This window comes from Empidonax traillii, unplaced genomic scaffold (genome assembly GCF_003031625.1).
Source record: "Empidonax traillii isolate 1590-97213 ecotype Southwest subspecies unplaced genomic scaffold, ASM303162v1 scaffold688:size580741, whole genome shotgun sequence".
Taxonomy (NCBI): Eukaryota; Metazoa; Chordata; class Aves; order Passeriformes; family Tyrannidae; genus Empidonax; species Empidonax traillii.
Window position 1 is genome coordinate 241,499 of NW_020955881.1, and position 27,449 is coordinate 268,947.

General features: G+C 41.6%; 2 protein-coding genes across 2 annotated transcripts; both read left to right on the forward strand.

The window, feature by feature from the left end:
• The first annotated feature begins 3,890 nt into the window (after nucleotides 1-3,890).
• Nucleotides 3,891-4,817, forward strand: LOC114065680 (taste receptor type 2 member 40-like). Its single transcript, XM_027899752.1, has one exon. The coding sequence runs from the start codon at nucleotides 3,891-3,893 to the stop codon at nucleotides 4,815-4,817; it is 927 nt and encodes a 308-aa protein (XP_027755553.1).
• A 9,322-nt stretch (nucleotides 4,818-14,139) lies between these two features.
• Nucleotides 14,140-26,864, forward strand: LOC114065681 (antigen WC1.1-like). Its single transcript, XM_027899753.1, has 15 exons — nucleotides 14,140-14,209; nucleotides 15,120-15,434; nucleotides 16,904-17,212; nucleotides 17,569-17,883; nucleotides 18,696-19,007; nucleotides 19,410-19,727; nucleotides 20,397-20,711; nucleotides 21,920-22,234; nucleotides 23,022-23,084; nucleotides 23,171-23,485; nucleotides 23,675-23,710; nucleotides 24,022-24,159; nucleotides 24,459-24,558; nucleotides 26,190-26,377; nucleotides 26,758-26,864. The coding sequence occupies exons 1-15, from the start codon at nucleotides 14,140-14,142 to the stop codon at nucleotides 26,862-26,864; spliced, it is 3,216 nt and encodes a 1,071-aa protein (XP_027755554.1).
• The last annotated feature ends 585 nt before the right edge of the window (nucleotides 26,865-27,449 follow it).

Sequence of the window (27,449 nt, forward strand, 5' to 3'; positions counted from 1 at the left end):
ATTCAACCCACATGAAAGACAACCCTGTGTGAGTTGTGGAGCTGTACACTAATACCTACTGAAGGCAAGGCAAACTCGGGCTTGGTAACAGTAAAAAAGAACTAAGTCTTATAACCTAAATGTTGTGTGCTAATGTGTGAGGTAAGAAGGGTTTTCATTTTCAGAGATTATGTGGCTAACAAACAGAATCAATTACATTTTGCATGTAGATTAAGTTCTGATGCAGAATCACTTGAGTCATGAATGTTGCAATGCAATAGCCACTTGATCACAACTCAGACTTCTATCTGGACGTGTATATTTTACTGTAACATCACAGCAAGAAATTATATGGAAGCATAGTATTTAAAGCTATTAACTGTATTAAGTCTACGGCCATAGGAAATTTAGAAGATGTTGGCAAGACACTGGTTTTCAACATTTTTTTGAATAGAAGTACATTCGTATTATTTATCATTAGTTACAGCTGTGGACCAGATAGTGAAGTATCATCATCATAAAAATTCTTCTCTTCTGTTTAGTACCCCAAATCTGCAGTACTCATTTGTGTTTTAGATCATACTTGATACTAAAGTTCTTCATATATTTTGCAATATCACAAAGCAATGCTTGTGAAATCAAAGAGGACTGACATATTAAAAAAGAAAAGTAACCTGATGTCTGCTGAGCAGAACCCTGTAGTTCTTTCTTCTTTATTTCCACCAAGGTTTCATTTTATGTCTTCTCTTCTTACCCTTTTCATCCTGTTCTGTATCTCCACATATTGCACTGTGTTTCAGTAGTTAACACCTAAACTCAGGATTCTGAAGATGTCAAGTTCCTTTCCTATCTCTGATCCTGATGTAATACGTGGATTTGACTCATCTGGTCAGTGCATCTGTAAAATGGAGTTGTTTGCATTTGCCCAGCAGTGTGGCATATTTTGAATTGAACTAAATCATTTCCTGTGTGATTATGAGGTATTATTAAGTACTAAAGACTTCAGTTCACTAAACAGCTTAATTAGCTGGGAAGCATTTTCTCCCAGACTGATGAAATGGAAACAACTGCATTTTTAGTAAACTTCTATGTAGTTAGATGAGTAAGCTAGGCTTTCATTCACTTTTCTTCTCCAAGACAGGATCAGCTTTCCCTGTGACATTCCTGCAGCTTCTTGTTCAAACTTTTTAAAAAAATTTGCAATGAGAACATATGTGACTTTTTTTCTCTAAGTTTTGACACTCTAATTGTAAAAAGAATCTGACTTTACAATTATGAAACCTGCCACTCCTTGCTCTCTCTATAACGTACTTTGAGGTAAGTTTATTCCTGTATCTTCAGATATTTTTGCCTGCTTAATATTTTTGCATATGTAAGCTCTTTTTCAGATTTCTTCTCTCAAAACTTTAATTTTAAAATTGAAAGGCTGGTGCTCTCAATTTTTAAAGTTGCAGCACAACTTTCTTAGTGCTACATAGAAGCATACAAGGCCTTAATTTGCAACACAGATTTGAATTACTGGCTTGATCTTGGGCATGTCTTATCACTGTGGACATGTGTGGTGCTCACTGGACTGCTGGCTGTCCCTAGTTACCATAACAGGCTCATCTGTTCTGCTTGCCCATATGTGGTGGGACTGCGTGCCTGAAATGCCCTCTCTTGCTGTCCTTGCCTGCCTCGTGGTGATGCTAACTTTTTACCTCACCTTTCCTTATGGAACAGCTCCTCCTGCTGCTCCTTGACACACACAGCCATTGTAACCTATGACTCAACTATAATTCTCCCTTATGGACTTCCACAATGTTGAGTATCTTTTGAAATAGATGCACTGATAGTAGCCTTTCTATAAACAGTGTATGGGGATTTATGTACTTTTTTAACTGACTGCATGAGGATGGGGTGTTCAGGTTCAGCTAAGACACATCTGCTCTCTTTAATGTTTGGCTCATGGGTAGATATCATGAAAGTTGGCTTGAGAGACCTCCATCTGCATCTGCAGGGACTTCAAATGGGGTGCCTGTTAATCAACATTGAGATAGTAAGGCTACATAGTGTAATGGAGGACCTTCTTCACAGGTTCCAGAATGCGATATGGTGACACTTAATGATGGGTATGAGGTCACTAACATAGAACCTTGAAGTGACCTTCTTAAAGTCAGAAAGATGGTTCCTGCTGTTCCACCCCAATGCAGAGCCAAATACGACCGTGGGAACTGGAGAGGCTCATTTTCTGCAGGGTGAAGAAATTATCAATCCATCAGCAGTTCATTTTGCCCCTTCCTGGAGAAAAAGATCGGCCCAGGACTTTTTAGATAATTCCTGAGCACGAGCATAATGGAGAAAACAGCAGCAGCAGAATCAAATCCAGCAGCCAGAATGGCCGCAGTGTCAGTCAGCTTGTCAGCTAGTTGCCAGACAGGGTAAGATTAGCCTGGCTTTTGAGGTCTGCAGTGAATATAGGCATGTGAGTCACTCCAGGTCTCTTAGCCCTGGAAACTAAGATCATTCCCTGGTATGCGTTACCAGGACAATAGACAATTGCACAAAACAATTTGAAGTTCTGTAGTTTGTTACATATGGAATGAATTCTAATATACATAGTCAACCAAAGCTAAATTTAGAATAATTTCCATAAGCAATTTGCTGACATGATCTGTGTTCAATTCTCTAATTGTACCTCATTAGGACAATATTGTAGTATGTTAATAACTACTAACAGACGTTAATCGCTGGTTAAGTAATTTAATTAAATATCTAACCTGTTCTTTTGAAACATCTCCAGCATAAATAGAATTTATACTATTTGTTTAGAGCAGCCTCTGTACTTCCTATCCTACTTAATTAGATTCTGTAATGGATGGATTGTATTGCTACAAGTTGATGGATCCACTATCCTAATGGTGCATGGATGCCATGGCTCTATTTTCCTGAGATCAAGATAGGTGGGGGCTGAGCACTTACCCCTTGGGCAGGTGTCCCAGCCCATGGCGGGGACATGGGGGGGTGGGGGGATTGGAACTAGATGATCTGTAAGGTCCCTTCCAATCCAAGTCATTATATGATTCCATCATTCTACGAAACGTAGAAACACACACAAGCACATACTGTCAGAATACTCAAGCACGCAGCTGGCCATGCAGATCACAGAGACAGAAATACTTCACCTTCTATAATGTGCTTTGAAAATTTAGCTAATGACACTAAGAAACCATAAGAATTAGCAAGACATTTAAAATCTAAGCACCCAGAACATGGAAACAAAGCTCTACAATTTTTTCAGTGACATTTAAAGCCATATGGCATTTACTCGAGTACTTTCTTGCTTCACAGCAAAAGACAAAAAGCCACACAGCATCAGAGAAATGTCTATTCTTCCTGCCATAAAATGTAAAAATTACTGTGATAATCTGCAGAAACCAATAGAGCAGCAAATTAATATACATTCCTTTGTCAGCAAACACTGTTGGAAGAAGCAACTAGCTTCAAATACAGTGTTTTCAGTTTGGAAAATGGATTTGCATTTGATGGGTCATTACAGCTGCTGAACTAGGGTTTTTTCAACTGCAGTTTTTCACTCCAGAGTCTGATGTCCCACTTTCGATGTCTATATTTGTTTTTTATATCTGATGCCTTAATCTCTCCCTGACAATTGCACAATTATGACTTCTGAGCTTATGAGAAGCTGTATTTGAATTTTTATCCAATTTGCATGCTTAGAGAAATCAGCTATCAACCACCAAAAAAATGTAAAATAGCATAAATATTGAATGACATTATGATACTTCTCCCTCTGAGACAAATAGGTGAGCATGTGTCCATAACAGCTCATTGGGATTGACATTGCCTTGCAGATCTGAGGCTTTCAGGAGCCCAAGAGAAGCCAACCAAGAATTGCAAGCTCTTGGGTCACAATGGCCACAACTTTTGTCCTCCTTCTTTTATCAGTTGCTATAATTGAATCCAAGGCAGGAGTTCTAGGATTTGGAATTATCTTGACAGTCACTTTGTCTAGCTGCATCAGGGGTAAAATATGGTCTCCACATGATATGACCATGATCTCTCTGAGTTTATTCAGGTTCATTTTGCAGTCCTGGACTATTCTGAATATGTTCTTAATTATATTTTGTGATACCTCCTATTATGAAGAAAATGTGTTTGTAGTTCTCAAGACAGTCTATATGTTTCTGAACTACTCCAGCCTCTGGTCTGGTGCGTGGCTTAGTGTCTTCTATTGTGTCAAGGTTGCCAGTTTTACACAGTCCTTCTTCATCTGGCTGAAGCAAACAATTGTCAGTCTTGTGCCCTGGTTGTTGATCACATCGTCACTCTACTCCTTCACAACTGCACTTCCATTTGCCTGGGGTGCCTACAGCGTGCACAACTTCACTGCTCCTTTAACCATGTCAAACTCTTCAGAAACAGGAGTCACAAGGAAAGACAGTGTGACTTTATTGATTCTTCTCTGTAATGCAGACATAGGTTTGCCTTTAATATTGTCTGTTGTTTCAAGTATCCTTCTGATTCGGTCTCTGTGGGTGCACACCAGGCAAAGTAATGCAAGTGGCTTCAGGGATCCCAGCTTAGAGGCCCATATGAGTGCCATCAAATCAGTCTGTTCCTTCCTTATTATCTACATTACATATTTTATTTGTTTGCTCCTCCTAATGTGCAATACTTTTTTACCCTCAGGTATTGGGAAATCCATATGCACAGTTGTAATGGTTGCCTGTCCTGCAGGATGCTCAATGGTCCTAATCTGGAGCAATCCCAAATTTCGAGAGGTCCCAGCTAGGATTTTGCACCACACAAACTGTCATGTCAGAACTAGATTCCGGTAAAAGACAATGACTTAGCTTAGACTTTCTAGTTTAGATCCAAATTAAGTAAATTGGACTCATCACAGGTATAGAGTAATAGAAGTCGGAATGAGTAGATCAGGGCACCATGGAATCATGTAGAAGGTGGGAATTTGCTTTATGTGGATGGGACTTTTTATTATGAAAAACTGTGTAAGTTCTCTCCTATTTTCAGTGAGGATTGCCTGTGGAATACAAGGACTGTACTTGCTGTGCTTTCCTTGGAAATCACAACTGTTTCTCTAAGACAACAGACAAACAAGGCCAAGACTCAGACAAGAATGTCATCACCTGAAATGCTTTAAGTTACAAATCATGATACTAACAGAACAGACCATGCTTGTGCACAGGCAAGCTCAAAGTTTAGATGTGAATATGACACTTGAAGGCTGTTTCTGGAGACTACAAACCCACAATGAGGATTCTAAGGAACTCCCAATAATTTCAGAATTTCTTACTGATCCTTTTTGACTACTGCTGCACTCTGGAAAGAAACTTTTGTTTCTTCTAAAGTCATCTTTAAGAATCCAGTATGATTCAGTAGAGAATGACACGGCCTTTTTAGCTTCCTGTTCTTGCTGAAGTAGTAATCAGTGTCTGTGTTGCCAGCAAAAAGATACATGGGAAGACTCCCCAAAATCCTGTGATTGGAGCTAATAGGAAAAATCTCAGCACATTATTGTTACATTAGGACTGGAACTTCATGATCCTTTTCAGGTGCAGTGGGAGTCCACATTCATTTAAAGTGATTGTGACTGAAGCATATATGACTTGAGTCTTGAGTTGACTAAGCCCATTCTGATTTAATGTATCTGCTTTTGATGTTGTCAATCTATTGTCAATAGGCTTGAAGGAACGTATCAGGATTCGAAGTGAGACTGTGGCAGAATTGGTTTATTTTAAAAGTTCCAAAATAGCAAGTTAAAGCATGAATTGTGTGGGAGTCTTCCTTCCCCGTATAAATAAACTGTTTCACAGGTGGCAGTAGTGACTTGCACAAAAATTTTTTATACCATTTAACAGAGCTGGTGAAAATTCAAGACAAGGCAATGATACCATGAGGTGGCATTGTCACTAGCAGTGAAAAATGCTGGTTCTCAGCTTAGCACCCTAAGGAAGAAACCTCAGACCTCTCTGACCACAGGAACAAGCAGGACACATGGGCTATGCTCAAGCCAAAACCCCTGTGTTTTCTCCTGCTCAGGGCTGAGCTCTAAGGCACATGACTGATCAGCAGGGAGACCCTGGACAGCTGCTCTCACATAATTTGGTTTATGTTCCATTACTCCACGAATCTCATGGTCATGAGATTCGAAAGAGGTTCCTGTGCTATTTTCCTGGCTCTTTGAGTAGATCTTCCCTCCAAGGCTGTCTTTGCAGAGAATGAAATCGAAAAGTCACCTCTGCATTAACCTGCATTTTGGGATCTGAGAGGGATTTTTTGCCTGTTTTGTTTGTAAGCTGTAAGTTCATTTGAGTTCACCATCTTAAACCTACCAGTTTGCAACCTGAAGAAATTTTGAGTGTCATGGAATCAGACTCTTCTAAAACATCCACTTCAGCATCTTCATTGATGATCTGGACATGGAGACTGAGTGCCCCTTCAGTCAGTCTTCAGATGACACTAAGTTGGGAGGGAGTGTTGATCCGCTCAAGGATAGGAAGGCTCTACAGAGGGATCTGTGCAGGCTGGATCAATGGGCTGAGGACAACTGCATGAGGTGCAGGATCCATGGGTCCTGCACTTGGGTCACAACAACTCTTGTGCAGCCCTACAGGCTGGATGAGGAGCGTTTTGAGAGCTCTTTGGCAGAAAAGCACATGCGTGTTCTGGTTGGCATGCAGCAGAACATGAGCCTGCAGTATTCCCAGGTGGCCAAAAAGGCCTGTATCAAGAATGGTGTAGCCAGCAGGAATAAGGAAGTGGTACAGTAAAACAATCACAGAAACAAACAGAGTTCAAGGCTCATCCTGCTGTAACACTAGCACTAGGAGATAATGCAAATCATGTGGCTCTTTCCATTGAAAATCTAGAAAAAAAAAAAAACCCACAAGATTTTCTAGGAAACTCCTCAAATGTAGCATAAAGCACAAATTCATGGGTGAAAGATTTAAATATTTAGTGAAAAAGTTTAGAAACCTTATCTTGCAAAAAGGGACAAACATAGACATACAAGCCACCTGGTTCCTATTGAAAATTGAATAATTTTGATAGTGAGAACTGAGATCCTGGCATTTAATTAAAAACTAGAAGTGACCTAGAGTGACTAGGTGAAGCAAAGGTCAGAGCATAATGCACCATAATTTACACCAGTTTTCAGCAGTCACTGTATCAGTTGTTCCATTTTTAGCTGATTGCACACTCATCATGAAATCCTGGACAGTTATCTCAAGTTCATTTTACAACACATGACTTGAATAAATAGTGATTTCATGACTACTTGGAATTAACAAAAACTTGAAGGGGAAAAAGACTAACATAGAATCATATTAAAAGTTTTTTTTAGTTACTGTTTCAAGGAAAAATGATCCAGAAAGGAACAATAGCCACAAAAAGAAACTCTAAATTAAAATGTCTCAGAGAAAGTGCAGTGAACACATCTGTCTTAGACCACAAATCAAAGAAGTCACTAAAACTTTACTTTCAGTTTGTTCAACTCTTGGGGACAGAAATATCCAACACATCATAAGATCAAAATACACTTTATTCTGAAACTGACCAACGTCTTATCATTTCTTACAATATAAACCACATTGACTTGCAGTTGAGGTTTCCCTAAACCCAAATTTTGTTAAATATGTATATTTCTTTAAAGTACACTTACCTTAAGTCATACTTTTGCTGGAAAATTTCTGACTGACACTTCTCCAAAAGCATTTGAGCTCACAAGACAGTAACAAAATGTATGACTAGCTTTTGGAAGGTTTTAAAAAATACATTCATAAAGATACACAAAGGTAAATACCACACCAGATGACTTCCTTTCAGATATTTCTTCATACCATTGTCAGTTTGAGATACAGAGATTAATCCTTCTCAAAGCTCAAGTTTATCTTAACCACAGGACACATTTCATTTCTCTGAAACTCAAGGTCCCTCCAACACAGCCCGACTAAGGAAGAAAGTGGTTTCCTTCCTAACTGCTTGTTTTCCTTCAGACAGCCCCGTCTATGCCTTAGCATTAAGTGTATTGGCTTCATCTCTTAGCTCCATCTGTGTTTTGTTTAAAGATAATGGCAGTTCAAAGACACATATACTTACCCAGCCCCAAAACAAGTTTTGAAGCAGTCTTATTACCTTTGGACCACAAGACATGCACTTGGGTGTGCTTATCTTCCTCACTTCCATACACGTACGGGACTGATGGTCTTAAGACCTGCAGGAAGCTTTTAGAAAAGTATACAGCCTTCAGTGCAAAAGGGTTCATACTCCAAGCTGAAACAATCAGGTAAGAGCTGTTTGTCTCTTAGTTATGTTGCAGTGAGCGACATATTTTAAAATTCGAAGTTTTAATGTGTGGCAACTATAAACGTATAAATTTCACATAGATACAAGAGAACTGTGTCCAAAGGGTTTGGAAGTAAAGATTACTGCTGCAAGTTGAAACTATGGGATAGGACAGTGTCTTGTGGGACGTGTGCTGGCCTATGGATCAGATCTGGCTCTGCATTTCTGTCATAAAAACCCACATGGGATGAATTTGCATGAATGAGCAGTGCCTGTCTGTGTGAAACCAGAAACCGGATTGAAGAAAGAATGTGTAGGTGCTGAGAGACAGCATGTAAAACTCTCCCAAGAATACACAAGGTGTGAAGGCTCTCTCTCCTGTGGATTCACAAGAACAGAAAAACTCAGAACATCAAGATTCTCAAGTCTGCCAAGACCACAGTGCATCATGATACCAGGTCAGTGAGTGTCTGAGTGTGAGGTAATAATGGACCATACTGTGTGAATTGTACTCTGCTATTAATAATAACAACTGCTTGGTTCTATTAACAATTTAACTAGTAAGAAGTGATCTAATAAATATTGATTGTGGTCTTTTTCTCTCCTGACTTTAACACTTACCAGGAAAATTTACAATTCTATTCATGAAACCATCTTGTCCTTGTCTGACTCTCTAGCACTAGCACAGGCTCTTTAGTGGTTGCCTGCCTGAGTCCCACCTGAACCTCATTTGACCAATAAATATTCCACCAACACTGCTCATTCTCCCTTCAGTGACCTGCCTAGTTTGCATATTGTTGATCACAGTGTAGCGAAGTCTGAGATTTTGCATATCCACAGGGCAAAGTCCACTGTCAAGTACCAGATGAAAATGCTGCACTGTCACTATGGAGTAAGGGTTTCTGTCTACTCTGCAGAAACCTTCTCTTATTTCTACAGCAAAAATGACATTCTAGAACAAGGGACCAAGGGATTTAAGGGGATCAGTACAGCCATCAAGTCTGTACCTGTGTTAACCAAAGGAAACTTGACCAGTAATTCCTTTCAGTGATTTTGATCTTGGTCATAATTACATATTGGTCATAATTACATATTACAATAACTACAAAAGTTCTCTTCTGTTAACATTTTAATTGGAAGCTTATTCCAGTCTTTTCTGATTGTTAGAAGCTTCCTTGTGGCATCCAGTCTTACATGTCTTCACAGCAATGTTATGCTTTTCTTCACATTATACTGTCCTTGTTCTAGTTAGTGTTATCCTGTCTCAAAATACTTAGAAGCAAAACTTTGTTTTGTTAGGCTGACCGTTTTTGGAAGTCTTTTCATCGCCCTTTGACAATAACATAGACTTTGTATTCACCTGATCATCCCTGAAGGCTTTCTTTGTATTGTTCCAACTCTAGTACATCATTTTGGTGAGCAAAGTATTGTGTTCAGTTTCTTAATCAAAATATCTCAGAGTTTTTCTGCTGCTTGCTGCTTGATTTTCATATAATCATAGCATCGTTTTAGTTGGAAAAGATGTTTAGGATCATCAGGTTCAACCATTAACCTAGCACTAAACCATGACCCTAAGTGCCACATCTACACATCTTTGAAATAAGTCCATGATGAGTGACTCAATTACTTTCCTGGGGAGCCTGTCCCAGTGTTTGACAATCCTTTAAATAAAGAACTTTTCCTAATATCCAACCTGAAACTCCTCTGGCATAACCTGAGGCTGTTTTGTCACATTCAGTTGCTTGTTACCTGGGAGAAGAGACTGATTCTCACCTCACTGCGACCTCCTTTCAGGCAGTTGTGGAGAGCAATAAGGTCCCCACGAGCCTCCTTTTCTCCAGGCTAAACAACTCCAGCTCCCTCAGCTGCTCCTCATATGACTTATTCTCCAGACCCTTCAACAGCTTCACTGCCGTTCTCCGGACATGCTCGAGCCCTTCTATGTCCCTGTCATGGGCCCAGAACTGAACCCATCACTCAAGGTGTGGCCTCATCACTGCTGAGTACAGGGGGACAATCACTTCCTTAGTCCTGTTGGCTACACTATTTTTGATACAGGCCAGGATGCCACCAGCCTCCTTGAGCACAATCCTGGCTCATGTGCAGCTGGCCATCGACCAGCACCCACTGGTCCTTTTTCACTGGGCAGCAGACATCTGCTGATGTCTTGGATCTCCTCTTCTCACACATTCCCTGTGTTTACCTTCTGGACAGTAAGTAGTACCACAGCATTGTGCAAGGATGGCTGAGGTACCCATTCCCATTCTCTCCCATCCCTCTATGACTTTCTCTGCTTCACTTCTGTTTCTCAGAAGATGATTTCCATGTTTCCTTTCCCATCCTCTAAAAGAGACTATATTACTTCCTTTGTTGCTTATCCTGCATCAGTGTGCATGCCTGAGATCCTGCAAAGACCCTTGTGTAGTCCATGTAATCCAGAGGAGCTTGTCAAAGTTTTTTTCAGTCATCTTCACTACAATTTTCACAAGCAATTTTCCATTAGACAGCTCTGTACTCCCAGATTTGAAAACTCTTTTAGAAAGTTTTTTTACAGGCTACAAGGAAGGACTTGACTTTCTACTCTATATACTTCATATTAATGTCCACAGGGAGGGATTCCTCATGCTGCCATGGGGATGAATCCTGGAAGGTGTCAAGAATATCAAGGAGCTCTTCATCTGCAGGAGCGAGAGATTGTAGGGAACCCTGTGCATATCCCTACACTGCACAATAAACAAGTAAACTCAAGCGCTCTCCGAGCATGGAACACCATGGCTCAAGTGCCAGTTCAGTCTCTACCTTTGCTTTGGGAAACTTCAAGGAAAATATGATATAGAGGGAAATAATCATTTGCAGTGCGGGTGCAAGTCAGTCTTGGCACTGAACCAAGGAATCAGTTCCCAACTAACTTATGTTTAGAGCAGTAGACAGTATTTGTGCTGATTGCTTCTAAAATAAGATGGGCCTCTAACCACATCCTTCGTTGGTTGCTCCAGATGAGAGCCCCAGAGTCTCCATGGCACCTGCTATCTTAAGTGAGTCTGTGTGAAAGCAGTCCCTACACAATTCCCAGGTGTGGGGTCCTGCAGCAGGATTCTTTCAGCTACTCCCATGGGACATGCCATGGATGGTATCCATGCAGCTGGGTTCAAAGCCTTGCTACAAGAACATCCTTGTGCCTGCCAGTGCCCTATGCTACATTTCTTTGCAAATACAAAGTGGATGGCCTGAGGAGCCTCAGAAGACAGAATCCTCTCTTCTACCCTAGTAATCTCTCACCATATCTATGATAAGAACTGGAGATTTCCTTATGAAACAAGGGTTTCAGTCACCTCAGGAAAGAGCAGAACTTCTGGATATGTAGACCAAGTTATGGCTTAATGGATATGGTGCTGGATTTTCTTCTGCTGTCTGTGCAGGAATGGTGTCCCAGAAAGCCCCTCTATCCTGACAGCGGATACCGGCAGCAATGCTGGGCTGTGCAGTGATAACGAATTGGTTACTTTTCCATATAGGAAACATTTTGAGTCCAAGTCTGTCAGAGGATGCAGCAAGGCCGTGCAGCCTGACCACGAGAGAAAGAATGTAAATAAGAGGTGAACATCCAATCGTATGTGAAGGCTAGTGGTAAATATAGATAATAGAGCTAAGAATAGTGTTAGTATGTAAGATTCTAGAGAGACAGTGTGTGAGTGCTGCTGTGTGAAGACAATGTAATATTCAGGATGAAGAGAATAAAAGCTGAATTTAGGCCATCATCATCTAAGTGCCCAGTTTTATTTACATGGCCGTCCTCATATTTAATACAACACAAGTCTATTAGGAAGATACCACTAAGGTCCTTCACAGACTTTGCTAGATAGATAAGGCTGGATGACTGATGTGACATCATGTTGCCACTGAACTTGTCTTTGAATAGATGTCTTCTCCTAGTCATTCAACCAGAAGCATGTCCTGTTGTCACTAGACATATTCAGGACTCCTTCAAGTCATCATGGGTAGTTTTTAGGTAACCTCTCATGCCCACTGGGCACAGGGAAATCCATGCTGGCAGTCTCAACCTAACTGAATACTGATCCAGATGACAAGCCTGTCTGCAATGGAAAAGAGAAGAAAAGGGGAGTACCAGAATGTTCCCAGATGAGAATTCTGACTTCTAACATCCATGAGCACTGGCATCTACCTGGTTACTTGGACATAGCACTCATGAAGGAGGCTCTGGTCATCAAGGGCTGTATACTGAGAAACAAATCTTAATCTTAGACTTCCTGTAGTGGTTTTAAATGTCAATGAGAATTCAGTTGATGGCCCCTAATCAGCAAGGAATAGCTTTAAGTGAAACCACTGAATCTCAGTACAGGAACAGACATTATAATGGATACCTTGTCTAGCTGTCATTAGTGCTTCTGTAGTGGCTCTTTCCTCAGCCTGACAAGATTTCTAATGGAGTGGCAATAACTTTCTGTTTTTCAGAGGTCTATATCAGGCAGCAGAAGCAGGATGCTCTGCAAGAGAAGGTCAGCCAGGAACTGAAGCTAACAGCAAATCAGGCATAAGGCAAGAACTTCATGAGGGATGCAGTCCCATAGTACCTGAACAATAAAATAGGTCCAGCAACTGCAGCCAGGTTAAGCCAGCAGTCCAGGCAATGCAGACAAAACCATAGGAAGGTGGTAGTCTGAAATCAAGCCATAAAGTCAGTCAACAGGTCAGGGTCAGTATCAGCAAAGTTTATGGCCAGACCCAAGCTTGGCTACCCTATAGCTCTGAGCTCCTGAGCAACTCCTGAGCAAAGAATAGGCAGCCTCTGGCCAGACCTCTCTACTCTTCCTCATGAAGCTTTTTCTGCAGCAGTCTGACCAGAGGCTACATTGCTGCATTATACAGACCTTGAACAAGCAGAAAAAGCCCAGCGAGAAGGAGAAGAGGTTGCAGAGCTTGGTATTCTAAGGACCCAATAGTTTGGAACTTAGGATTCTGGATAAAAAGTAGATAAATGCCATCAAACAAAAGGAGTATGTGTGTCACTGTTAAAAAGGGGATTGTGTGTTTAGACTGATGTAAACAGCACTCTGCAATTTGTTCCAGTTGCCAGAATGAGTCAAGTAGCCATTTAATTAGTAGCAGCTTCTGTTTCCATAAATTCACCATTCTAAAGTGAATGAATGAGTGGGTAAAACTACCAGCTATGGTCACCTGAAACAAAAAGAAACTCAGTAGAGGAAATAGGAGGTCCTGTAATTCACATCCTAAGGAAGACGGTCTTTCAACAGCTTCTGCCCATAAAGTTTTGACCAACTAAGGAAGCCCTGAGAAGCATCTGCCTCAAGACAGAGCTGGTGTAATTTTTTTAGTCACAGAACTACTGCTAATGATACACAACCTCTTGTGTTGATTGGAGAACAATTTTTCCCGGTGAGATGGATAAGCTACAAATTCAGGGATTTTCTTTGCCTTTTTCTCTTCTAAACTGATTCATAAATTACCATGGTTCTGCACTTTTACATTCCTTTACTAGGTGACAAATAAGCACTTTGCGTACTGCTCTGCCAGTGCCACCAATGTTGGTCCCATAGCAAAACAATTCCGATGATCACAGCAGTTGTGCAATCATCCTTCATATAAGGTCACAAGCACACTTTTCAAATTTTATTGGAGGTTTTGGTTCTTTCAGGTTTGAGATTAATCTATTGATAACGTCTAAAAAGGTGAACAATATTTCTATTGGTTCCTTCATGTAGTTCACGTAGCATGTGAATCTATATATTTCCTCTTTTGTAGTCATTTGTGAGACACAGAAAAGCCCATGCAGAGGTTGATCTAGGCAATGTCTAAAGAGTGAAGTCTGTAATCAAAATGGCAACAAAAGGACATCTTTCTGCCCCAGTGTTGTGGTTGCTTCTCCTCTCCATTCAGGTGTCCCTGGGTAAGTACATACTTTATTTCACATAAGGCAGTGATAAAAGACAAGTACGTAAATTTAGTATAAATACGTTGTTATTCTATCAACCTCTAAGGCAAGGAGACAAGAAGGTGTTTAAATCTGTTTCTGTCTTTGATTCAATCTCCTTGGTGATCCTGAGATAAAGAAGGGTGAGCCATCTGTAAAATTTTTATATTTTAATCAGACTGGCCATCCTCATAGGAATCCAAGTCCAAGTTTCATAAAGAGTCAAGCTGTAATGGAAACAAACTGGATATTCTTATTACTGTCTTACCTCTCATTCTGAGCTGTAGACAGAATTGCTGGTGACAAGCTGGACATGAGTCAAAAATGTGTGCTTGTAGCCCAGAAAGCCAACTCTGAGCTGGGTCTTTGAGCTGACCTTACCATCCCTCCAATAGTAGGCATGGGCCCTCTGATCCCTCTGGTAGCCAATTCCTCCAGTTACCTCTCTCCCAAAGACACATACACATACTTGGCTCCCAGGCCAATTAACCCACAGGATAATCTAGCTTGATATACACTGGCAATCACACACTGACATGTGGTACCCTCACCCACTCCAGTTGCTGGTGTCTGTTGTGGTGTGCTTTGTGAATCACAGCAGGGACGTTACTCAGCATTTCCTAGCCCTGTTAAGTCAGAAGAAGAGAAAGCTTGCCTGTCATTAGAAATAACTTAAATTTTAGCTGTGCACTTAGCTCAAACTTGTAAATACAAATAAAGCTCCTTGCAAAAAAACCTTTGAGTTGGACCATTTAGAAAGGTGAACCAACTAACTCTGATGTAAGAGTAAATAAAGAGCAATAATAATCTCGCTAGCCATCTGTAACAGATAATCATGATCAGGCACTGTCCTTTTCATAACCTTGATCCGTCTCTGTGTTTGAAGGTGCTGATGAATTGAGGCTATCAAATGGAACTGGCCCCTGCTCTGGGAGAGTGGAAGTAAAACATGAGGAGCAGTGGGGAACTGTGTGTGATGGTGACTGGACCATACAAGATGCTGAGGTTGTTTGTAAGCAACTACAATGCGGATCAGCTGTTCAGGCCCTTAATCGAGCTCCTTTTGGAGAAGGGACTGGACCGACATGGTTGTATCGAGTTGATTGCCGTGGTGATGAACCTGCTCTCTGGAACTGCACACATACAGGATGGGGTGCTTTTACCTGCCCTCATTACTTTGATATTGGAGTGATCTGCTCAGGTAAGAAGTCATTCAGCCTTGTAGAACAGAAAAAAATACAAGACTGGGATCAGACTTTGTCCTCGTACTGCTTGTATTCAGCCACAGCAAGCTGCACCAGCACTACGTCTTCTGCTGACTACCAGTGCAAGTCTACTTTGCCTGAACACAGCAATAACATACAATGGGCATATCAAATGACATAGAACAGAAAAAGAAACTATTTGTTTCTATCACAGTTCTCCCAGGCAACAGGACAGCAGTACTAAACTTCTCCATGACTGGGAACAGGAGCTAAAAAAGTGGGTGTAGATGGAGAAGCAAGCAAATACAGGGTTATGCCATACAATTGCCTTTCTTCTCCAGATCTTCACATAAGCTAAGACAGGACAGTCTTCAATGGCAAACAAATCCAATATCTGTTTGGCTGCTTCTTCTGCAAGATATGCTTGGTTTTGCTCTTTGGATAAAGCACGACTGCAAGAGGTTTTTCCTTACCAGCTACAAACCTTACATTTGTCCTTTTCGATTTATAGAAGGTTCCTCTCAGCCCATTAATACAGATGTCTAGATCTCAGAATGGCAGCTCTGCTTTCGTGGTTATCTCCCTCCACCTCCCCAAAATGATAACATCACCTCCTCCAGGTTGTTGGTAATGACCCTGAGCAGAATGGGACCCAGGAAAGACCCAACAAAGCGGTATTCCACTTGCCACCAGTCTTCAGGCAGAGTGCAACCCACCAATCACTATTTCGAGCCTGACCATTCAATCAGCTGTTTAACCATGTTGTCCTTCCACCCAGACTGTAATATCCTAGTTTTTGGACATAAGAATATTATGCAGGACAGAGCTAATGACTGTGCTAAATATGAGGTAAATTACATGAGCTGCTGTTCCCTCATTCATAAATCCACTTTCATCAGACAAAGCAATAAGGTCCCACAGCCATGATACACTCTCAATAAATCCATTCTGACTCTTCCCATTCACCTTCCTGAGCCCAGAAATGTGTCCCAGGGGAGTTACTCCATAATTTTTGCAGGTACCAAAGTGAGGTTGATCAGCCTGTAGATCTTCAGTCTGTCTTTTTAGCCTTTTATGAAGATGGGTGCAACATTTCCTGTTTCCTCTTCCTGGAAAGAAGGAAGCTTTGGCTTCCTATTCATTTAACACACTAGTAAATGGATATTTATTTATCTGTTTAGCAGTTGCAACTTCTCAGTCATTGGTTCAAAGATTCCCTACTTCTATAGCTTCCCAAGGACTTAATATTTTCATATACTAAGAAATAAGCGATCTCATACACCATTTTCTTTCTTGTCAGTGGCATACAGGAATTGCCCCAATCATTATTTAAAAGTATCAGTGGTCCTCAGAGAAGTGGCGTGACTTGCCTATGAAGGTAGAGGAGTTATGAAATTAGGTCAATATAACCAACCTTTGATTCTGGGTTTTTTATGGTTTGTGTGGTTTTTTTTTTTTTCCCCAGGCTTCTCTGGTCTACGTCTGACTGGAGGAGACACTGCCTGCTCAGGAAATCTGAAAGTAAAGCAAGAAGAAACTTGGGCTACTGTCTGTTTTTCACACATTGATTTCAAAACTGCCTCTGTTATATGTAGTGAGTTAGAGTGTGGCCAGGCTGTGGATACCTTGAAAGGAACTCACTTTGGTGACAGACATGAACTGATCTGGCAAGAAGAGTTTCACTGTGTAGGGAATGAGACTAACCTTGCACACTGTCCCAGGAACCTACACCACACTACCACGTGCTCTCATGATGCCACCATTGTATGTTCAGGTGAGACTTTGGACTGATGAACATAATTTAATTGTGTCCTATATGTCTTCTTCCTGTTAACTCACAGTTCAGAGCCTCTGCATACTCATTTCTGTGGTCCTCAGAATTCTTGGATGCTTCCCCTATCATGCCTTAAGGGAGGCCAGGAAATAACAAAGAGCAGCCCTACCAGACAGACTTCTTTTTCAGAGCTGGCTTATCAACATCCTGGTCTAACATGCTTTCCAATAACCTGAGACACAGTGAGTGCTAGTTCCTTGCAGCTAGTTTATGGCAGCTAGAGCTCTCTTACAATTTTCAGTGCAATAGCACAAAAACCAAAAAGTAACAGCTAAGTTCCTTTATTCTCCCTGCAGGCTATGGCGGGTACAGGCTGGCAAATGGCAGCACCACATGTTCAGGGAGAGTAGAGCTTCTTCATGGAGGCACATGGGGAACTCTCTGTGACTACCTGTGGGATTTACCAGCTGCCAATGTCCTCTGCCAGCAGTTAGACTGTGGAGTTGCCCTACGGATTCCAGGTGGACAGTCCTTCGGGAAAGGAAATGGATCTGTCTGGAATGGCACATTCAGCTGCAAGAAGAATGACCCTCTCCTGAGAGGCTGTCCCGTGAGTGCGCTAGGTCATGATGAGTGCCCTGCTGGAAAAGATGCTCGTGTGGTATGCTCAGGTGAGCAGTGCAAAGGTATAAGAGGAGAACTGAAAAACTCCTTCTTTGAGGAAAGATACCGACCCAAAATTCAGAGGGAGTCTGTGGAGTCAGGTTCTGTCTTTTGTCTGCTGCTACAGGAGTCAAGGCTGCACTTCATCTGTACCACAAGGCTGCTCCCTGTGAAAGGCTCCTAGTGTCAGGGAACAGCAAGAGCAGGGCTGCTCCACAAGGTAGGATGAGCTGGGGGCACAGAGTGAGGAAAGCACAGTTAGAGTCCTTACCACCAAGGCACAGTCTGAAGCATCTGCAGAGAGGACAGAGGAAGGTGTTGGTAATAAGGTCTATAGACAGTCCCAAACAAGTCAAAGCAATCAATCAAATGTAGGGTCCAGCTGGAGAGAACAGCCAGACATAGCAGGAGACAAGACTGGAGACAGTTACACCTGTCACATACTTGAGGCAAGGAACTGAATTCCTGATCCAGGTTTAAATGAGGCTTGGACCAGCAGTCCGAGGATGCATAGCTGTAGGCCCTAGGTGAGGCTGGTCCAAACAATTAAGGTCTGTTGGTCAACGCAGAGCACCAAAACCTAGTGCCTTGATTTTAAAAATGGCAAAGGGGACCAGATCCTGATTTTTAGTCATTCTTCTGAGTAAAACAGGGTGGACTGAAGTCTAGTTATGAGTATGGAAGTTCCAGTGGGCCAGTGAAATCATTTTTAGTAGTGAATGATAAGGAAAACTCATTCCCAGTTCCCAGTCACTTTCAGGTTGTGCCCATGAGCAGTTACAAATGTAAAGTCTCAGCACTCACTTTCTCTTACATCCAGGGTGTCCAGGGGGCAGGTTGGTGAATGGCACCACATGCTCTGGCATAGTGGAGATCCGACATGAAGGCACGTGGGGAAGACTCTGCCACTCCCACTGGAATTTGCAAGCTGCCAGCATTCTCTGCCGTCAGCTGAACTGTGGCTATGCAAAGTCAATCCATATGGAAGACCATTCAGCAGATTGGAACGGGACTATATGGAGAGATGCTTTTCACTGTGAAGGGACAGAGTCCTGCCTGTGGGATTGTGCTCAAGTTACTTTGGGCAATCCAACCTGTTCAGCCAAAGAAGTAGCCACTGTAATTTGCTCAGGTAAGTCAGAAGTGGCCTTTTATGGGTAGTGCAATTTCAGACCGGAGCAGTGCTAGTGATCTCACTCTCACAAGCAAGGCTGGTATGTCAGTCTGTCTTTAATACTCTTTCCTTTCTTTTACATCACCCCTACAGCCTTTGTTTCAGCATAGAAACTTGATTTAGTAGAGGAATTCACAGTGTTTAGATGTGCCTGACTTCCCACAGGATCTAATCTTCGAGCAGAGAAAGCCTTCTGTGCATGAAAGCAAACAAAGCATAGGCAGTCTCCTTAATCAGTGGCAAGAATTAATTTTTTACCAACATGGAAATTTGTCTTCCATATGTCTCTTGTAAGTTATTCATACTACAGTAAGAGCAGTAAATATTCCTCAATATATTTTCCAACTCTCTTGAGCCCAGGTCCTGCTGAATCACTCAGACTCTCAAGTGGTGAGAGCCGCTGCGATGGGCGAGTTGAGATCTCACTCCACGGTATGTGGAGCAGAGTCCTGGATGACGACTGGAACATTAGGGATGCTCAGGTGGTATGCAGACAGCTTCAGTGTGGAACTGCCGAGAAAGCCTATTACCTTCCAAAGTCTGAGCGAGGTATGGGTCTTGTTGGCTTCAGGAGTGTCCAGTGTACTGGAAATGAGACTCAGCTGATGCTCTGCAAGACCTACCAGTATCAGACAGTGCCAATGGGAGTTTCTGAAGACGTTGGTGTGATTTGTTCAGGTGAGTTACTGTGTGAAAGGTACAGAATGTTTCCTAGGGCTGGCTCCAGGCCACTCTGTGCTGTGGTCTCAGCAGATCTTAAATAGGCATGAGTCTGAGCTTGATAGTTAAGGAAGCATGTGTAATTTACATCATGCTTTCTTCATTTGAATTTCTTAAAGAATTTATCTTCCAGAATCAAAAAGAAGTATTAGAATGCAGAAGCCATAAGAACGCTAATTTGGCCATGATTGCCACATATTCTGACTGATACTTGAGAATTAAATAGCTTTTATTTTGTGACATTTTTAATTTATAAATACCTTCAACCTTTCTAAAGAATATTACAACTGTTTCTACTCTTCTCTGATTTTGTAACCCATCTGTAACAGGAACTGTCTCTGTCTAACTAAATGAGTATAGATAAGATGGCTTTATAAGATGAGGTGACCTCTGGATATACTCAGTATGATCCTTGTTTGCAACATCTCACAGGAATTATTCAAACATTTACAAGAGGGAGGAGTAGGCCTTTCCCTTCACATAATTTTAGCTTCAAACAAGTTTGGCCTAAGCAACCATAGCAGAAGAACTGTGATATAACAAAACATAATGATGTCTTAAAAATGTTTTCAAAGTACAGCCACTCTGCTGACCTGTGCATTTTGGTTGTGGCTCTTCCTCCTACAGGTAGCAAACAGATCAGGCTGGTGAATGGAACAAAGCGCTGCGCTGGGAGAGTAGAGGTTTATCATGATGGCATCTGGGGCACCATCTGTGATGATAACTGGGATCTATCAGATGCTAATGTTGTTTGCAAACAGCTTGGATGTGGACATGCCATCGAGGCATTTGTCTCTGCTCATTATGGCAAAGGTTCAGGACAGATCTGGCTGGATGACGTGAATTGCACTGGGGCTGAATCTGATCTCTGGGCATGTCCCTCTAGGGCGTGGGGCCAGCACAATTGCCAACACAAAGAGGATGCTGGAGTCCTGTGCTCAGGTGTGTTTGGAAAACCTTTTTCTGAGCTTGTGGGTTCAAACAGGAGGGTTACATGAAAGGGAAGCAGTGAATAGTGGAGACTTGCTTGGACAGCCTCTTGCTGTCCTGATTACAAGCCTAGTTGGTCAGCATATCCTCTTGGTCCTACCAAGATGCAAAATGTTGCATTAACACACACACACACACACACGGAATGTGTGTGGTGTTTGTAAAGATTTCTACAGCAAGGGGCTGTGTGTCCTTTACAGTCAGTTGCAGCTGGCTCTGAAACCAATGAAAACAACCCACTGTGCACCAAAGCATCAGAAAATTGAAGTAGATTATGGTGGCTCTGCTCATGCATATTTAAGACAGAGTGGCAGTTGCAAGAGAGAGGAAAAATGAAATAGAAGTGGAAAAAGACACTGATGGGGACACAGCTGGAGACATGGTTTCCATACCAGAGGAGGTATGTCTCTGAGAGGGCTGTGGCCTGTGGATAAGTCACACCGGAACAGGTACACTCCTGAAAGGACTGCAGACTGTGGAGGACCCACACAGGTCCAGGTGCAACTCCTGAAGGGACTGCAGCCTGTCAGGGCCCCTGATGGAGCTGGTACAAACTCTGAAGGGACTGGAGCCTGTGGAGCATCCATGCTCTGCAATACAGGTAGAACCAATACAGGTAGTTAGCACTGTAAAAAAAATGGTTATATACACAGGCAGAAAAAAAATCCCCACATCATAAGAAGTTTGTGGCACTGAGCATCTCAAGAGATGAGAGACACTGTTGGCACTCTGAATCAGAGCCACAAAGGAACAGAAAATAACTACTACCCTCTAAAGCAAGAAGTCCTAGCTGCATATGCAGAGGGTGTCTGAGTGCCACTGAAGTGAGTGCAGACAGATCATTTAAGTTGTGCCCTAGACTAGTTGTTCTGAATTTTAGGTTCAAGGATTCAATACCACTTAGAGAAGAGCAACCACAAATACATAGCAAAAATGCCTACTGGCCCTTTGCCAATCAGCACATATTGATCCAAGCTCTGGATCAGGATTAGCTGAATTTACTAACTCCGTGGCCAGCAATCAATAGTATGAGGAAGACCAAATGTCTTTTACTATCAAAGCCTAAGCATATAGCAATACATATCTGGATTTCACTCATCACAGCCAAGTTCCTAGCAGAATCAGGCTCTCTAATTCCACTTCTATGTCTTCACTTCCAGATTTCTTGGCTCTGAGGCTGGTGAATGGCAATGACTGTGCTGGGCGTCTAGAAGTTTTCTACAATGGGACATGGGGGAGCATTTGTTCCAATCGTATGACTCAACTCACTGCAGTAACTGTATGCAAACACCTGGACTGCGGAGATGGAGGGGAAATTGCAGAAGATTTCGAATACGGCAGAGGTTCTGGGCCAACATGGCTGGACCACATTGAGTGTACTGAGCAACATAGTTCTCTCTGGCAATGTCAGTCAGACCCCTGGGATCCTCAGTCATGTGATAACCGAGCAGAAGAGACCCACGTTACTTGCACTGGTAATCAGAAATGCATTGTATAGGATTGCCGAGACATTAACCTATGCACACATATAGAGACATTGCAGTAATTACCTAATTACCTTTGCTTATTATATGGTACATAATATACATTATTTCTAGTTTCATGCAAATGGTAGAAACATTTTTGTCTACATCCTTGAGGTAAATGAGCAAATTAAAATTACATGACTGTTACAGAGTGCAGTTACCCAATGGAAATCCTAAGGAATTTTCTAATAGGACAGTGTCATTGCATAATTTTTAAGCAAAAATCTATGATATAGAGTCAGTCTGCAAGATCTGAGTTAGGATCAGACTTCCCAAGATGTCCAGAGGCAGATATGTGTTTCTACATGTATGGAGGCATATCAGTGCATATGTATGTACATGCACACATGTACATGCTCATAGCCATGGACAAGTGTAAAAATCAGTTTGGCTCTAAAGATACACTTCTAATGCCTGCTCTTGTGACAGTATTTCATACCCCTGGGTATGAATATCTATATTCATATATATTCACTATAATATAAATGACTTCTAGATGACATTTGGATATCCTGAAAGGGATTGTAGGTGCCTCATGTGAGAAGAAAGCATAGCCAACAGGAAGATTATTTTACTTACAGCAATAGCCAAACAGCAATCTGTTAAGAACTAAGCAAGCTCCACATATGTATCAGGAAAAAAAATAACTTGATGGTTAATTTTCAGGCAATTTACACTCCCTTATTTTTTTTCCGAAAATAATAAAATTATTTACTTCACTATTTAAATTCTGCAGGAAGAAAAGAGGCAACTTCTCCAGCCACATTTGCTAAGTGTCCAAATTCTACAAGTTGTTCAGGTACCTTGGCCTCTTTGTTTTTCCTTATTGGTCTCTCTGAACCTTCCTGCTCTTTCAGTAAAACAGAAGGTTTCTGTGTTTTGCAGACAGGGAGAAGTTACGAGTCATAGGAGGAGATGATGAATGTTCAGGCAGAGTCGAGATTTGGCACCAAGGTTCCTGGGGAACAATCTGTGATGACACCTGGGACGTGGCAGATGCTAACGTTGTATGCAGGCAGCTGGGATGTGGATCTGCTGTCTCTGCTCTGAGTGAAGCTGCCTTTGGGGAAGGGACTGGCCCCATCTGGCTGGAGGAGGTGCACTGTAAAGGAACAGAGCTGTCTCTCTGGGACTGTCCTGCCAAGTCTTCGCTTGGCAAAAACTGTGATCATAAGGAAGATGCTGCTGTGAATTGCTCTGGTTAGTGACTGGCCCTTTATTATACAGATCTTGGAAGAAGGTAGATAGAGGAGCATTACATCAGATGTACTTCCCAGTGACTAGCCCTTTCATAATTTTGACTGCAGGAACTCACAAATGATATGAAGATGTTCTCCCTGTTTTTCACACTTGCCTCTTCCTTAATGTGGACTCACTTTCCTTTTGCAGGTATGACAGAAACAACAGCACCACCCACTAGAGCAGGTAAATTCCTTCTTCCTTCTCCTCCCTTTCTTTTTCGCATCAAATGACAATTTATTGTCCCTGATATTGCCTAGTAGCTAAATCAGCAGTTTATTTCAGCTCACCAGAAAGCATCTCCTGCAGCCTTTTGTAAAGGAAAACTGTGTGGCACTATCCCCAGCTGCCGAATTTTATCTGCTTGAGCAGGACCCATGACTGGGCAGCAGGTGACCTGCCTCACCCTGCTAGCATGGGCACAGGAGGGGCTATAGAGAGGAACAGCTCTCCGGGACATCTGATTACCTTCCTGTTTCTTTTTCATTTCCATTCAGATCCGCCCCGCCGCCCTGCAACAGACAACACGAGACTTTCGATGCCTGTCATCTTCTGCATTATCCTGGGGACCCTTCTTTGCCTGGTCCTTGCCATTCTTGCTAGACAGATCCAACGTGCCAGGGCACAGCAGAGAGGTGGGTCCCTCAGGACTGGTATGAAATGCCTCCTTGACATGGTTGGCAAGTGTTTAGTTGGCTGGGGAGGCTGAGGGGGTGGGTGACTGTGATGAACTGCATCTGTTGCCACACCAAGATTTTCACTCACTTTCTGGCAGTGAAATAGCCAGGCAGTGCTTAACCTCAGTCAGCACATCTTGGTGACTTTCTAGGTACCTGCTTGGCCATGCAGCCCCTTTAGGGAATTTGTCCTTTTCAAGAACCCAACCTGAGTATGAGCAGAGACCGTGTTAGTGATCATTACCTTTTACTTTCAGATTCCAGACTATCCTATGACCCCTTCTCTGAGGCTGTCTATGAAGAGATTGATTATAACCTGATGAGGGAAAAGCAGGTCGTGACTTACCTCTCAGGTTTGTACATCTTGCTCTTCTCAAGAGAAAGCTCTTTTTGGTGGCCCTGATCCCAGTCTGATACTTTGTAGCTCCCAAATCTACTGGAAAACTAAAAATTCCTAGATTTGAGGAGTTTCCTGCCCAGTGGACTCTGCTAATTCCTCTCCTAAGGACAACTTGTTTTGTGCAGCCATAGACCATAGATCAGTATAGGTCAAACAAAACAAACAGACAAACAAACAAACAAATAAAAGCCTCTTGCTGCAATTATTTAAAGCAGGTACAAATAAAGGAATTATTTGCCTCTCTCTGCCAGCAACTGTGCCCCTGTAGGCTTCCTCCTGAGAATTGCTTCTCTCCCTTTGTGGCTTGTCTCCCCCACGAGCCATGAGAGGTGTTATGGAGCCCCTGAGGGATTCTTGGTTATTCTACTGTAAACCTTGCAGGAGTAATGCTGACTGCCAAAGAATCTTTGGATGGTATTCCTCTAGCCTGCTCTTTTTCTCATGATGCAGTCTTAGCAGTTAAGGAGAGTTTAATCTAATACCACATTCTTTCTCATTTGCCTAGATTCTTATTCAGAGAGTTCAAAAACAAAGGTACAGTTTTATAGAGGGGACAATGATGAAGAAAGTGGTCCTGGAGCAACTCAAGGTAATGAAAGATGAGGATTGTACAAAGAAAGAGACCCTAGATCAGGGTAGCTTTTATTATCAAAAGCATTATTAATGATTAAAACCTTTTCATTGCTGCACTTCATGTGCTAGGGTTGTTTTGATGTGAACTAAAATTTTCTTCTCAACTCTCGTGGTGGAAGAATGTCATACAACCTCGTATACAAGTGCTAGTTTTCTCTTCTGTATGAGAAGTTTGAAATAAATGTTCACTGGTAGTATTGCACACTCCACAGTATCCAGTCACATAAATCCAACAGTTTGACAACTGCTTCTCCCAGAAATTTCAACTGTAACAGATTGTAAACTATTGCTTCATTTCTGAGAAAAATGGGAAGAATTAAGACAGAGGAAAGATATGTTTCAAATAAGAACACTGCCATACAATTTGAGTCGATTAGGAAATTTTAACCCAAAAGATCTGAAGAAAATGCGGATTCCCAGTTGGGGGGGGGGGGGGGTGTTTTGGTTTGGTTTGTTTTCTTAAATTGGAATTAGCTGAAGGAGAGCAAGTGTTTGAAGAAGAACTGAAATTTCCTAGAACTGATCCTTTAGCTGCTACCTGGTCTCCAAGAGATCAACTGCAAAAGGCACAAGCAGTTCTGGACCTCAGTTGCCTATATATCAGACTCTGCTGCACCATGTCCTTAATTTTATTTCCTATTGCTTTTTTAATATATTTTTTTTAGTTAAAAATAAACTAAAAGCCTTTCCTTGTTTTGAAAAGCTTATAAAGAAGATAATTATTCCAAATAAGATTTCTTTTTCTTATTCAGATTGAGTATTGATTACTACATAAAAAGTAAAACAGGATTGCCTTGATTTATTTTTGTGTTTATACACATATTAAGGATATGTATATACCATAACACTGTGAAAACTAACATTCTCTGAGGGATGGATTCCAGTTAAGTACAGACATGTCAGTATTAAAGCCCTATATTGCTGGATCATCAGCTACTGCTTTCTCTAGTGGAAGAACTCTCCCTGTTACAACTAATACCTTTACTGTTCCAGAGATCTCTCCACTGCCTGAAAATGCCCTGGAAAATGGTTATGATGATGTGACAGAAGCTCCTGGACCTAAAGATGCTTCTCTTTACGGGCAGAATGAACAGGAAATCATTGGGCCTGAAGAAAGTGACAGAAACAAGGATTCACAGACAGGTGAGGCTTGAGGCTAGAAGAGCAATGCTGTCAGTTTTCACCATCCATAATTACTGTAATAAACTCAATGATAATCAAGGTGGAAGGTACCTCAAGGGATTAGTTAGGTTTTATCTAACCACTATAAGGAAGAATTGCTTTTATTAGAAGTGTTTAAAGTCAGAACAGTAACCTGTTTTCTGGAAACAGCAAGCTTTATCTTTGGATATGTATGCACGTTATCAGAAGGCAGAATGACATAAGCATTTCTCAGATCCTCTACAGTCGCTCATATCTAAGGTTCTGATTTCTAAAGGAGACAAATGACAGCTGCGCAACCTATAAAGGTAAGGCAGAGTGTGCATTTATCTATCTCAGTGTTCTTCCCTTCATGTTTTCAGACTGGAGTCATAGTATGTCCCAAAACAGGACCCCTGAGGCTGAGAGACCTTCATCCCCTGCTTTTGAAGATACAGGCTATGATGACATTGAAGAGCTGGGATGCTGATAGAGACTGCTGAGCTGGACTGACCACTTTTGGAAATCTACCTTTGTTCATAAAATGCTAATCCCACTACTAGCAGAACCAGAACAACCTACATTTAAGATTAGTTTACATAAGTTTGGGTTATTTGTAGAGAAGTGATTACATACTTACAAGATAAACAAACATGACTTTTAAGAAAATCTTTCAAATTTCCCTTATAATTTCTTGTTGCCAAGACTGCCTGGACACTTTCTGTTTTTATTTCTAAATATTGTAGTTGCAATTATTTTTTGACTGAGGTCATCTGTTAAATTATGATATTTTCTTATTAGAAACTGTTCAAAGATCTTTTCTTAAATTTATGCTTTTCCTCCAAGATACATGGGACATCTTTCTGGGGATTATTATGAATGGAGAATGAACTGCAAGAAAATAATCAAAATTCTGTTTCATCCAAGTCTTTGAAAAAGGTATGCTTGTGGATTGCTTGTGCAACAGCATCAACAAGGCCTGACAGGCATGCTGTGAGACATGGAAGGAGAGAAACACATATACCCCTGTGATTTAACAGCATCATGCTATCTACTTTTCCTGACTCACTAACAG

Bases quoted from the DNA above. Each gene is read 5' to 3' on its own strand.
- LOC114065680 (XM_027899752.1), top strand. From the start codon at position 3,891: ATGGCCACAACTTTTGTCCTCCTTCTTTTATCAGTTGCTATAATTGAA.
- LOC114065681 (XM_027899753.1), top strand. From the start codon at position 14,140: ATGGCAACAAAAGGACATCTTTCTGCCCCAGTGTTGTGGTTGCTTCTC. The intron at 15,435-16,903 runs GTAAGAAGTCAT...TTTTTTCCCCAG, and splicing joins TATTGGAGTGATCTGCTCAG to GCTTCTCTGGTCTACGTCTG. The intron at 17,884-18,695 runs GTGAGCAGTGCA...TCTTACATCCAG, and splicing joins TGCTCGTGTGGTATGCTCAG to GGTGTCCAGGGGGCAGGTTG.